This window comes from Montipora foliosa, chromosome 11, assembly GCF_036669935.1.
Source record: "Montipora foliosa isolate CH-2021 chromosome 11, ASM3666993v2, whole genome shotgun sequence".
Classification (NCBI taxonomy): Eukaryota; Metazoa; Cnidaria; class Anthozoa; order Scleractinia; family Acroporidae; genus Montipora; species Montipora foliosa.
In genome coordinates, this window is record NC_090879.1 from 16671844 (window position 1) to 16685231 (window position 13388).

The 13388-nt window shown below is 38.8% G+C and overlaps 3 protein-coding genes and 1 pseudogene across 3 annotated transcripts in view; 1 reads left to right on the forward strand and 3 right to left on the reverse strand.

Annotated features, from left to right (window-relative positions):
* Positions 1–6800, reverse strand: part of LOC137976746 (leucine-rich repeat-containing protein 43-like) — a 28262-nt gene extending 21462 nt beyond the window's left edge. The window contains exons 1-7 of the mRNA XM_068824095.1: positions 6644–6800; positions 6493–6553; positions 5450–5637; positions 5010–5120; positions 4538–4668; positions 3431–3551; positions 2479–2596 (exon numbers count right to left, since the gene is read on the reverse strand). Coding sequence (XP_068680196.1) covers positions 2479–2596; positions 3431–3551; positions 4538–4668; positions 5010–5120; positions 5450–5637; positions 6493–6553; positions 6644–6742 — 829 coding nt within the window. The 5' untranslated portion in view covers positions 6743–6800. The remainder of the gene's footprint in view (positions 1–2478; positions 2597–3430; positions 3552–4537; positions 4669–5009; positions 5121–5449; positions 5638–6492; positions 6554–6643) is intronic.
* A 70-nt stretch (positions 6801–6870) lies between these two features.
* On the forward strand, positions 6871–8007 carry LOC137975876 (uncharacterized). Its single transcript, XM_068823084.1, has one exon. The coding sequence runs from the start codon at positions 6923–6925 to the stop codon at positions 7619–7621; it is 699 nt and encodes a 232-aa protein (XP_068679185.1). The 5' UTR covers positions 6871–6922; the 3' UTR covers positions 7622–8007.
* Positions 8008–8167: 160 nt separating this feature from the next.
* On the reverse strand, positions 8168–9552 carry LOC137975875 (rab-like protein 3 pseudogene; annotated as a pseudogene).
* A 2651-nt stretch (positions 9553–12203) lies between these two features.
* LOC137976748 (TNF receptor-associated factor 6-like) overlaps positions 12204–13388 on the reverse strand; it is a 6467-nt gene continuing 5282 nt past the window's right edge. The window contains exon 2 of the mRNA XM_068824096.1: positions 12204–12681. Within this exon, the coding sequence (XP_068680197.1) occupies positions 12204–12681 (478 nt within the window). The remainder of the gene's footprint in view (positions 12682–13388) is intronic.

Here is a 13388-nt window from a genome sequence, read left to right on the forward strand (position 1 = left end):
AGCGGCCGCTAACTGCGCGGAGTCTGGTAACGAGTCTCTCGAAAATGTTCTTCGCTGCTTCTTAAGCTGCCATAAAACAGACTTTACTACAATAAAACAATTTTTAACGCAGTGTTACAAATTGCTTACTATTTTGAGGACATATATGATACGGTTTCCAGTTTTATTCGATGAAACTCAGTTTCAGACAATCCGGGTCAAAACACTTCGGGACACTTGTCAAATTTTGGGCGAAAAGTAGAGAATTTACTGTACATGCTTCCATCGTTATATGAGCAACGTTTGTTCTTCTTTCGCTGCTTTTTTTGCGACCCCCTTCCCCCCACACAATGTTGAAACATGCCAGCGATAGATGAACGGATCCTGATTTTGGAGACCGTGAAAAATCAACATTGTAATGGGGGGAGGGGGAAAAGCACGAATTGTCCCGACAGTTTTGACCAGGATTGTAGCTTCTTCAAGGACAGTACAGAATTGAACAAATTAAAAGAGAAATAATTTAATGTAAATTCTTAATTCTTAATTCTTAATTAAAAGTAACTACCACAAATGAATTTGTTCTCTAGTAAACACTCTGTGATTAACAATAATTTATTTTTAAATTTAATAGTATAAACATATGCTGCTGAATGGTCTTGATCTGCAAGAAGCCCCTTTATTATTACTGGGTTGCAAACCCAGTCGAGGTCTGCGTTTAGTTTGTTTGTTTTCTTTTTTTTTTTTTTTTTCTTTTTTTTAGTTTTTTTTTTTTTTTCCGTGACGGTAAAAGTCTTGCCTGTCACTCCCCTGGTAAGTGGTGTCTTTGTGCATAGAGCCTTCTGCGCGTATTTTAGTAGGATCGAGAGGGTAGTGGAACTGCGTAGATTTCTCTGGTGGACACAGTAGAATCATTAAATTAGCCTGCAATGGCGTCGAAAGTCATGTAACGCGAATGGCGTTTTAGTGGATCCTTAAACAAAATATTTCCTTATGGAGTTCAAAAATGGAAAGTCAGTTGGATAAACTTGGCAGGAATCTCAACAGCGACGAGTACTGGACTTCGACAACAATCTATCGCCCGTCGAGACGAAATCAAAGTGAACTGTATTTACCTGAAGTACATGGTAATTTGACACGATTGAGTTTCTTGTCTTCACACACGCAATGAAATAGGAAGAGCTTTTCGCCTCTAAGAGCAAATATGTGTTTGTTTCAACACATTTTTCGGTGGAAAAGGATTCTGTGGTATTTTCTGCCTTTGTGAATCATAATATCATGTTGTGTATTGAATTTTCGAGCTTAAGGTTGAAATGTGATATCGGAGAAGTTTTTTAGTATTGCTCTGTAAGCAGGAAGGGTTCACAGGCCTGTTGTAAGCGTGCTTGAGTTTCAACAAAATGAGCCGCAAAATCAGTGAAAAATTGTGACGCAGATGAATAATAAAGTAGCTGCTATTTCCAAAATGATGGAATTACCTGGTGATAAATAACGTCGTACGCGTCTTGGAGAGTAAATTTTGACTTTGCATAAACAAGAGTTGGGCGATTGTGATCTTTGTTTTGACTTCGCTCATTTCATTGTCAAACTTTATAACACTTGACAGAAAAAGAAACTTACAAAAACCCGGTATCTTGCCATCATTTGACACAGATGCTTCACTGTTTGGCAAGTAAACATGCCGCTGTAACTTAATCACGGCGCCCGCTGAATTCCGGCCATGTCACTTTCGATTTTGCAATTTACTTGAACGTAGCAAAACTCTCCCAAAATGTTTGTCACTGATCGTAACTTTTTATATTCTATATTCACGGTTCAAAAGTAATGTTGTTTTCATGTCGTAAATATTTTATTCTCGATCGACCGTCCCGGAAACTTCCTTCAGTCTGCTCTTTCTAAAAACTGTTTATCAATAGTTATTTGCTTTTTCATCAATATTTGTTTTGCATAAACCAAGCTAACAAAATCTGTACCTTGCTGAGTTCCCATTTGTTAGCGTTAATAGTATTTTCGGTCAGTTTAACAAAGCTGTCAGATGCTCAGAGGGCACACTTGTGGTGAAAAGAAGTTGTGAGGGAACTTCAAAATTATCAACATGTCAGCCGAGAAGCCAATGTTTCTCGCTTTTCTTTTATTTTTTATTCTTCAGAGACTGGAATGCTGTATTTCAATACCACACAATTCAGTGCCTTCTGATTTTCTATAACATGTACCACAGGCAACCCAGTGTATGCTTCACGGAAGCATCTCGTTATATATAGTCCTGATTGACAATTTAGTCACATATGCTATAACTGTAAAACTACATTTTATACAACAACACCTCAATATTGTAAATCTGCACACCCTCTAGTTGCTGAAAGTCAACAATGCCAGCCTTCTATAGCATAGGAAAACATCTCCAGTACTTTTACGTTTACTTGCTTAAATTCCCATTTTTGCACAAGGGACTTGAGAGAACTAATTCATGTTGTTCTGCCAATTGGCAAGTGTGACACATACCTTTCAACTTCGAAAGGCCTTTGAAGAAATGCTTTTCATCAGCAGAAATTCTGATATCATCAAGAATTGTCAGTTGCCGGATAGAGTCTATTGTGTAGCCACGATAACCTGGAACAAGCTAAATGAAGAAATAAAGGGCAGTCAAAATAATATTGAATACAATAGTATGTAAACACTTGGTGACTAGGATTTAATGATAAATCCAATACAATCATCTTCTATTAGTTTGAACTTGATGTATACCCTTGATAAAAAGCGTCACAGGATCTTTAAGTTTCTTTAAAGACTTTCAATTTCTAGTAAAGGTTCTCGCAAGTTTTTGTTGTTGACCTTCCATGGTCCTTGGAACATCTTAAGTTCTTAAAAGTACTTATTAACAATCTTGTCACAGTATCCTGGATGAAATAATTCTCTCAGGATCTGAGCAAGATCTGCAAACTTATAAGAATTCTTAAAGATTCTGACAACAATCATGAAGAATCCTTGAATGGATTTTACCGGTACTTCCATTTCTGGTGAAAAACAGCTAGGACTTTCAACTCTGAAAAATATTTCTTTTACTTTCCTAAACAATAAACATTCAGAACAGGCACATCTGGGGCGGTCAGGTGGAATTAAGAATTTTTACAATGACCCCTGTGAATATGAATGTAAACATGCTTGCAATAATATTTAACAACATCTAAGTCTGTTTCCTTGCTGAGAAGGAGACTTACAGGTTTTAGACTGCACTCAGTCTGGTTGCTCAAAGCATGGTTGGCGCTAACCAGTGTTAAATACCACAGAAACCTATAGGTTTTGATACTTCTTAACCAATGGTTAGCGCTAACCAGTCTTCGAGCAACAAGCCCAAGATGAAATTACTTGTCAGTGGAGGCGGCTTCAGAGGTGAATGGGTCAACAACATCTACCTAGGTGTCCTTTCAATATAATTAATCTTGTCCATACTTACTGCCAAAGGATTTCCCTGAAGAACAAGATTTTTCAGCTTGGGTAGTGTTTTCAACACATTTATGGTGCCAAAAAGATCTGTTAGGTTGTTAAAGCTTAAATCTAAAGACAGTAGATTGGACCTGAAAGGAAAACAAATCACAAAACTATAATTTATTATTATTATTATTATTATTATTATTATTATTATTATTATTATTATTATTATTATTATTACAATAAATTACTCATCATTCCAATAAATTACTCATCAATGATTGAGTTGTACCACAGTTATGCAGATTGACTAATCCCTTGCCACACTCAATGTGCGTAGCTGTGGAAACAGATTGACCTATGATCTCTTTGCAAAAATAATTGCAACTTTTGACATTCCAATCCTGTCATAGCAGTATACAGGTTTGTCACCTGAACTTAGTTTGACAGCCACCCATAATCTCCAGTAGCTGACAGAGGTAGAGGCATCCAAAGTATTATAGTCCTGCCCTGGTAGCCTGCAAATGCAGACATATTTCCAGCAGCTGTTTCTTTCCCCCCGAAAAATAGTGTCTGTGGACACAAGCTGCTAAATGATTTCTGTGATGTAACTACTTTAGATTTCTTTATTATTATTATTATTTTTTTTTTGGGGGGGGGGGGGGGGAGAGAAGGGGGGGAAGGGGGGGCAATCACGTTCCATAAGAGAAGAGACAGTCGAATGATGTAGGCGTGATTCGTGTAATTATTATTGTTACAGCTGTGGAAACTACGAATGAAACGTCAAAGTTTTACATCACAGAAATCAGTTAGCAGCTCAATTGCCCACAGACGCTATATTTTTTTTTTCAGGGGAGAGAAACAACCGTCACGGTCTGCAATCGCACGCTACTGTCCTGGGAGCACTTAGATTTTTTCCCAAGTATGCTCATATCTCCCCTGAAACATAAATCTCTTTGACAAGAATCAAACACCTCTTTGCATAGTTTATAACATTGGGCAATGTCCTGGCACACATTGCCTCAAAATGCATTGCAACTCGATCAGGACAAGTAATGCTTAGCATAACACAGTATTGGAGTGCCTAAGCTTCAAGACCATAATGTCATTGATGAATTTCACTGTGACTTACCAGGAAGTTGCTTTCATGTGACCTGTAACAGAAGAAATCTGGTTATAGCTGAGGCCGAGGTGGATCAACGGAGGAGGACATACACACAGAGTACTGATGTCTGAAATCTGATTTGCTGCAAGTTCCAGTTCCTATAAATTAAAATTATCACAACTTAACTCTTTCTATTGACATCTTTTGAGAGAAAATGTTTGAGTTAAGTGTCTTTCGTACTTTTTATATTTTGCACTACTTTACATAGTATAAGTAACTGCTGATGTAAAAACTCAGCAATTTCTGAAACTATGAATCACAACATGAACCATGTTCAACAATGACTTCATAAGAAAGCCTTTAATAATATTTGGCATTGCATTCAAGATATGGGACATGAGTTCAACAGAAGCTTAAGAGTTTGCCAAAAATTTTAAAGTACAGTTAAAACATCATAATTCAGTGACAGTCATTTGTGTATTTTATGAGGAATAATTACCTCTAATCCTTTTGGAAGTCTTCTGGAGTCTATCTGCTTGATTAAATTAGCACTCAAACTAAGCTTTTTCAGATTACTCAACTGAAGAAGTCCTTCATCAATTTCTGTTACCTGACATTTAAAATAGACACCAGACACAATAGCTAGTTGGTGCAGATAAAATTCATGCTTCATAATGTTACGAAACTGTAATGACCCTGAGTTTTCAAACCCTTCCAGCCTGCAATAATAATTATTATGTGGATACTGCATTACCTAGGAGCATGTATTACTTCCTTTTACATCATATTGGAGTGACTACGTCTGTGCCCCAAACTATTATTGAATAGGAAATGGGCTCTATTCTTATGCAAAACTGCTGCAAAAAATGCCCTATTGCGCTTGAAGCCTTGGATGTAACATTGCTCAAATAATTATACAATGTTCAAATGAACACTTACCTTTTTGTCCACAATTCTCAATGACTTGAAGAATTTTAGGATATATGTTTTGGAAAGTTTGTCTGGTGTCTTAACTGCGATCTCTCGCAGACTCTCTGCTTCATCGCTCCAACTGCAGTCTGCATTATAGGGGATCTTCACTGCCAGCTCTTGGAGGCTTTCAACACTCTCCAACTGAGCACTGTGTTCTATTGAAAAACAAAACACAAACCATTTAAAGATCTCTGCTTGCAACCCCTGCTGGTTTTTGAGGTCATGTAGTTTTAAAGCAAAATAAAAATGCTGATGGATGAATCGTCAAATTAAGTGACTTAACGAGTATCAGCACCCGACAGGTCATGTCCCCAGCCATACTTCAAGTTGTCAATTTGATCAATTTTGTTTTTAGATGAAACAGCAGACCTCACTGGATCAAAATGTACAATGTTCTGGACAGTAAGATTTCTAGATCAGTGACCAGCTTCTCCCAGTAATGTCTATAGCATTCTGTTGTCCAATGCAGTCAATCCGCTGTCAGTGACAAATGCATAAGGAGGGAGGTTACACAAAACACAGGTCACACATGACTGTATTGGTAAAACAATGACCAGTGTGACGTGACATCACAGGTCATTGTTTTACCAATACAGAAACAACCATAAACGTTTTGCGTTGCTACCATTAGGCCTAAAAACTTTTGTTTCTGCCTAATTACCGGTATGCCTAAGGTCAGCTGTATTGGTAAAACAATGTCCTGTGCCCTGTGTTTTGTACCTGCCATGGTACTGCCATGCATACAGGAAAACTTCATATTTACGACCAAGTTTTAAAAAGAACTCTATAAATGTAGGAAATCTTCTCTAAGGAGAAACTTGAACACTGCTTACATCATTGAAATTTTCACCAGGATTTTTAATCTTTTCTCCTCTTTTTGTATTACAAAATCTTTCCTACTCGTCCGAACAAAAATATTAATATCAATGTATCGATCAAAGACCAACAATAGGCTAATTAGTTAATTAAAACATTAGCATTTTACTTGAAAAATTACAAGGAGTTTAAACCTGAGTATTTCCCTTCAGTGTTGATTTTCAAACTCGTATTACTAGTGACATTGGGTGCTCTCTGGAAAAAAGAAGAAATAAAAGATCGAGGAAACGATGTGAAACTGGAGACGACAAAAAATACAGTTTAACTGTTACTTTTTCAATTTACCCAACTTCCATATCCACAAGGAAATTCGCTGATGCACAAAGTGTTGAGTTGTGAGTGAAACGCGGCAGTGATATTCAAAGAGTTGGCGATTTGGGTCATGTTATTTCTGTATTTTCTCCTCAATTTCGTCCGCCATATTGGTTGTCAACAAAAACACATCAGAACGAGGACACTGTTTCTAACGAGAGAAAATCTTGAGACGATCTGGTACCTATTTTGTATTTTTCACAACATGGCGTGAAGTTTGCATGTGATTCCGTAAACTTACGCTCTTTCAGAATGAGCGAAGAAACGAAGGATTTCATGCGTATAACCGGTGATGATGATTTCCAAGGTCGAAGTAATTCTGTTTTTAGCTGTTTAGATCAACTGGAACCAGCTTGCAAGAGTGACGTTGATTCAACACAGACTCGGCCGCGAGCACCGATGAAAGTTCCAGATCACGTGCTGCATCCAGACAAGTGGACCAAGTACAGTTTGGAAGACGATGGCACAGAAAGAACCCCTGGCATGTCAGGCGATGCGTTGAACAGGCATGTCGCCCTCTCCTTCATGGATGAGATGCGTAAAAGGAAAGATAATTCAAGCGATCTCTCAGAATCAGATTCAGATATAGTTATGTCAGAAAAACATACCTTTTCAAAGTCTGTTACTAAGCGTAAATTACAGGGAGACCAAGTACCTGTTAAGTCACAGTTTGTGGAGGGTGTGAATATTATGGCTGAGTATACAGTTGGCAAATCTCCACCGAAAGTGGCAAAGGTCGCAAACAAGGGGCAAGCAGATGAATTACCGTCTGCAACGCAGGAGAATCCTATTTGTCTTGAGCACTTAAACGATAAAGATACAGAGTTGGACAGCTCAAATAAAGTGTCAGCTCTTCCCAAGGAACAGCAAGACATGGAAAAGTTTGCCAAAAGAAAGGTCAAGTCACGCCATGGGCTGCGTATGCAAAAATCAGTTACAGAGGATGAATGACTTCTTCCATCTTTGACAATCTTGTTTAACATTCATTTTTCTGTTGAGGGTTTAGAAAAAAAAATCCCAGTGGAAAACATTGGTGGGGGAAGGGTGAGGAGGAGGGGGCGACTCCTCAATATTGTATTCTCCTTGGCCATATCCCTCAGATGCAGTTCCTAGCAACACTCCCCAAATTGTCTTGGCAAACTTACAGTACCCTACGTGGGGAAGAGAGATTTGAGTATTAAAAAGTTATTTCTAGTTGTTAAGAGATCTGACTGTTATCGTTTTGTTATGGATAGAAAAGCCTTCACCTTCTTGTAAAAAACATAGAAAGTTTCATGCATAGGAACAAAGACCGTCAGTAAATCCAAGGTGGCACTGTTATTGACATGTTTTATTGAGAGGGAAAAGGGTAGCCCTTAAGTCAAAAACAACAAGTCAACAACAAAATTAAAAGTGAGCCACAGTTTAATAATGAAAAAGAAAATTCTGCTGGTTACTTTCATGTTCAACCACCCTTCCTTCAAAACTTATTGCATGATATGGTTCCCAGATTTTGATGTTTACCAAAGATGGCTACCATGATTAAGCTCCACATAATATTGATTTCTGGCTACAATGTTCCCAGCAAAAACAGTTAGACCAGGGTCTGTATTAGCTTGGTTTTGGTAAGAAACTACATCTGGTCGTTTACCATATTATGTCTGGGCTTTTGATGCCACATACTTAACCAACTGACCCGTAGGAGGGAGGAATGAGACTTTTTATAGATTTTACTCTGTCAGCAGGACATAGCTCAGGAGTCAATGGATTGAAGTATTTTGACATTGTACTTGGCCAGCTACTGAAAAATAGGAACATCAAAATTGCACTTTAAAGAGACACAAGCAAAAAATTGGCATGACCACTTTGAAATCATTCCTGCCTGTTTTGGTTCAACCCTGAACATCTAAATGATTTGCTTCCTAGTTGAAGTGGAGCCTCTTTTGGAGCTTGCAAAATTAATTGCATTACAGGTGCAAAAAGTGGCACACAAACGGTGGCAATTTGAAACTGTCGGAAACCCTCCCAGTAATTTCACCGTCTTGCAGTTGAGCTTGTGAAAACACAGTGAACTGCAATTTTCTTTTTGCAATATTTTTTTATACAATCTAGATAGTCTTACTAAAACAGGTCTACTCAAACCATTTTGCGTTTTGAGCGATCATAATACTTTGATGAGTCTACTAATCCAGCTGTTGGCTGAAATTGTGGCAATTCACGAGAATAGAACTTCCTTTCTATAACTTTATCAAAGAAAGCACACAACTTTATCCAGTTCGGAGTTCCTGGCTTCAATTGCTTTGTGTCTGTACAGTTTAGATTGATCATATCAGCGCCTATTTCCTCAGCAAGATTTAATCCTCGAGATGATGTAAGAATCCTTGCAGTTCCTGCTTGATCTAGTTTCGTTCCAATAATAATAGCAGGGATCTGGTTTCCTGCAAATTGCTCTCGATCGAAATCATCACCAATGTCAACGGAGAATTCAAACCAACTGCCTTTGTTTGTGGTAGATGAAGGTTTAGACTGCTTCGAATGCAAAGCATTGCCTCCATCCTTTCCTGAGCCCAGCACTTCCGTTAACCAGCGTCTAAGATTTGTAAAGGATTTCTTGTTGGTTAAATCATGGGCGAGAATCAGTCCATTGACGCCATTATAAAATATTGAACGACAGTTCTGATGACTCGCGGAGCCACCGACGTCCCAAAACTCTAGAAAGAAACTCCTCGTTCCTGGGGTGCCTTCCTTATAATCATACAGTTTAACCTCTACAGTACAGCCGATTGTCCATCCCGGATTTGAAATACTTTCGTTATGACAAATGTGATGTACCAATGACGTCTTTCCAACCCCAGAATCACCAACGACTAAAATTTTCACCTTTTCCAAGGCAGCCATTTTGACACGTCTCACTTGTGAGGGTACTCGGCACTAGTTACCAGTTTACCATAAGAGTGACAATATTTTTGTTTCATTTCCTCAGAAACCACAGGGGCCCACACAATCGGATGTGTAGCAGATTGTTATCTTAGAGTAACAATCGGCTACACATCTGATTGTGTGTGTCCCCTGTGTGTCTATTTTCATTTCAGGGTGAACTATTACAAAATGAGGTAGAGTGGCCAATCAAAACAGAGCTTGTAATTGAAAATCTAAACATCTGTGACATGAGAAAACAAACTTGTGAACACGTGAACAATATAAAAGTGTCGCAAATCATCACGCTGACAAACACAAATGCGAAGGAAATGGGTCATAAATATGAAGTTTTGACTATCTGAATGATTTTGGGTTAGATGAAAGTGATAAATTGTTGAAAAATCAAAAGTTATCTGTCTTCGTGTTAATGAGTAATGTGACAATCTTCGCACAAGCAAGTCGTAGTAATAAATTACGTTAACCTAAACAAGGAACCAGTTATTGTAAAGCTAGAAACTGCCGGGGTTAGATATATAGATAGATAGACATTATATAGTTGGGTTGTTTGCTTGCAGCGTGAAATTCCCACAGGACTCCCCTTGCTCCTGGACTAAGGGTGCAGAGATGACCTGTGGCTTTCTAATACAAGAGGGCGTGGCGCTCCTCACGAAAGCGTCTTTTAAATGGATGTACTCCGCGCAGTGAATCACTTAATTGTTTTAATAAAGTTACCAGTTAATTGCAAACAAAAATTACATCATTCGCAAAAGTGCGCACAAATGTGCTCAAACAACGAAAAAGGGCTAATAAGATATAAAAGATAAAATCTCTACTGAAAAACACCAAAAAATTGTAATCTTTAGCGAAATTTCACTGGAAAACTAGACTGCCAAAAACATATAACACTATATTTAAAAAGTCATTTTTTCTGCGCTCAATTTAAATACTATCCTAAAAATCTACACCATAATGATGCGGTAAACAAAAAAGTTAAGAATATGGAAATCTAGGCGAAAGGCACGAGAAACTTCATTTGCAAGTGATACGAAGATTTAAAACTATGTGAAAAACCCATCAGTTCTTACGAGGGAAAAATCCAAAAAGTCCAATTTAAAGGACGTGTGCAAAACATGGACCACCCCTGTGGACCAGGTCAATGGACCCCTTCATGGATTCGGTCAATAGACCACCCCTGGGCCCTGTAGACCACCACTCCTCATTTTGTAAAGTTACAAGCAGAAAAATCTTTAGACGAAAGAGGGAAATCATCCTCGCACTTATCTGGCAATTGTCTCTTATCAACACTTGAAAAATTCAGGTGGCTTCACCGGGATTGGAAACCCATGACCCTCTGCGATGCCGGTGCAATCCTCTACCAACTGAGCTATGAAGCTCAGAGAAGGTCAATTTGTTCCGGTAAAGAATTCGATGAATGAAAGGATTGTATATTTGAGGTGAAGGCTATAAACGAATCCCTTTGGAACAACCAAATTTGTGGTAAGGGTGTCTGTAACAGACAATTGCTTAAATCAGAGGTCCATAATGAACCACAGCCCTATGTTCCTGTCACGACGTTTTCACAGACAGCAATTCATTTTTTGGATTGAATTTCTTGCGAACGACGTTTTCACAGACAGCAATTTATTTTTTGGATTGAATTTCTTGGGAACGAGCCCGACGACACATCACAAGAAACCAACTTGACGTCATAGGGTCACCGAACTGGAACTGCCTTTGGCGGAAAAGGTAGTCTAAAAATAGATCGGTCTGTAAAAATACCGTGAAATAGTCTTAGCCAATAGGGTGCGTTTCTTTGCGGGGATGATCCGAAAAAGGCATCATTGATCCAAGATCAGTTGGGTCATGGTATATCAAAGAAATCCCAGAGTGGATTTTTCGGTTCCTTTTAATTCACCTTGATCCAAGTGATCTTGGATCAATGATGATCCTTTTTTTGGATCATCCCCGCACACTCTTAGTATGTGAGTTGTTCGCTCCTAGTCATGGGTTCCTGCTTAAATTTTCCTAATGAGTGCGAGGATTACTTCTTTCTTTCGTCTAAAGATTTTTATTCTTGTAACTTTACAAAATGAGTGGTGGTCCACAGGGGTGGTCCATGGACCCGGGGTCCATGTCTTGTATACGTCCCAATTTAAAACGTGTTGCTACAACAGCAACACACTTCATTGGTTAATATTTACAAAAAAATTACTTAGTACAAGTTATTTAAGAGTAGCGATTCCCTGAAATAACTAAATAGTTAAAAATTCCAGCGATGAAATTGCTCCCCTACAAATTGCAAAAACAGGTAAAGCCAGTATAGCCACGCTACACTGTGTTGAAGCTGCCAAATCAACCGTGTGAAATGGACAATTATTAGGCTTCGGTCGTTATAACGCATTGCACTATTTTAACTCTGTTTGGGCCAATAGTTTTCTTTAAGAAAAAGGCCAGGCAGAACTAACTGGTGAGCACATCTCAAATGTATCAACCAGTTCTACTTTTTAAGCAGTTAAAATAGCATTATCTTTTCACACATTTGAATTGTTTTAGGCACTACGTTTGTGCAATCTGTAACAAAATTAAAGTCTCTTAGAGAAATATTTTACTGAATTGCGGGTGCACGTATTGATCATTACCCTGAGAACTCTATTTTCAACAACAATTTATCGTCCTTCACATATCGAGGACCAAAGAACTCCTCGATTCGAGCGAACCTTTCATAGCCATAACCGGTGCGGCAAATGGTTTCATCAGGCTGTCGGAAAGCCGGCAAGTGATTTGCTTGTATGATCCGACTGATGTCGCGACGGTGGCTGGAATCACTCTGATCTAGGACACTAACAGTGATTGTGTCAGCAAAAGGCCAAACCAGGGAATTATCGAAGTCTCCTTTAATCATATGAATGAACAGCGCAACATGACTGCCTGTTCCACTGCCTACGCCCTTGGGGTGAATTCTTATGCCAACCAGCTTTTCCTGGTGATCATTGTACACTGCATCACTAAATATTGGTGTTTCGTTTTCGCGATGTTGATCCACTTCGGTTATTTTGAAAGTGAATGATGGGTCGAGTGCCTTTTTCTTTTTTCGAGCCTCTTGCGGTTTTGACCTGCAATATGATCATTTTTAGATATTAATAAAAAGCCCAATCACTTCAAGACTTTTCAATAAATCATGACCAAGAAAGTGGAAGGTAAATTTCCCTTAGTTCTTGAGGTATTTAATTAGACGCACGACGATTTTAGTAAGCGTCCCGTTGCTCTCCGCCCAACGTCAAAGTCAACGTCACTGGCGGATGCTCTGGGAATACAGACAACCAAAGTCACAAACTGTCACCCAAACTCCAGTCCTCTACTAAAGATAAACGTGAAATGAATGTGTATTTGAATTGCGGTTATAGACGAAATTGAGAAGTGATTCTCGCACTTAACTGAACAATTTAAGCAATTGTCTCTTAGAAACACCTAAACCAAAACAGTTGGCTATTTACAAGTGCAGCCGAGAAGTTGAACCAGGGACTACCAGGAACAAATTCAACGAGTGGTCAGAACGGGTCTCGAACCCGAGATCCCCGGATCTCAAGGCAAGCGCTCTAATCACTGGGCCCCCTGCCCCCCCCCCCCCCCCTCAACGAAATCAGTTGGCTACTGAATGCGAATCGAACACATGATCTCTGCGATGCCGGTGCAATGCTCAACCAGTTGAGCTATGAAGCCGCTCAGTTGGGAGCAGGTAAATTTATTGGGCTCATGTGTTACCACGGTGAAAGTACTAACTAGTGAATGAAAGAATTTGAAGTGAGGATCACAGACGAAA

What these genes read in the sequence shown, in the direction of transcription:
- LOC137975876 (XM_068823084.1), top strand. Translation starts at nt 6,923, where the DNA reads ATGAGCGAAGAAACGAAGGATTTCATGCGTATAACCGGTGATGATGAT.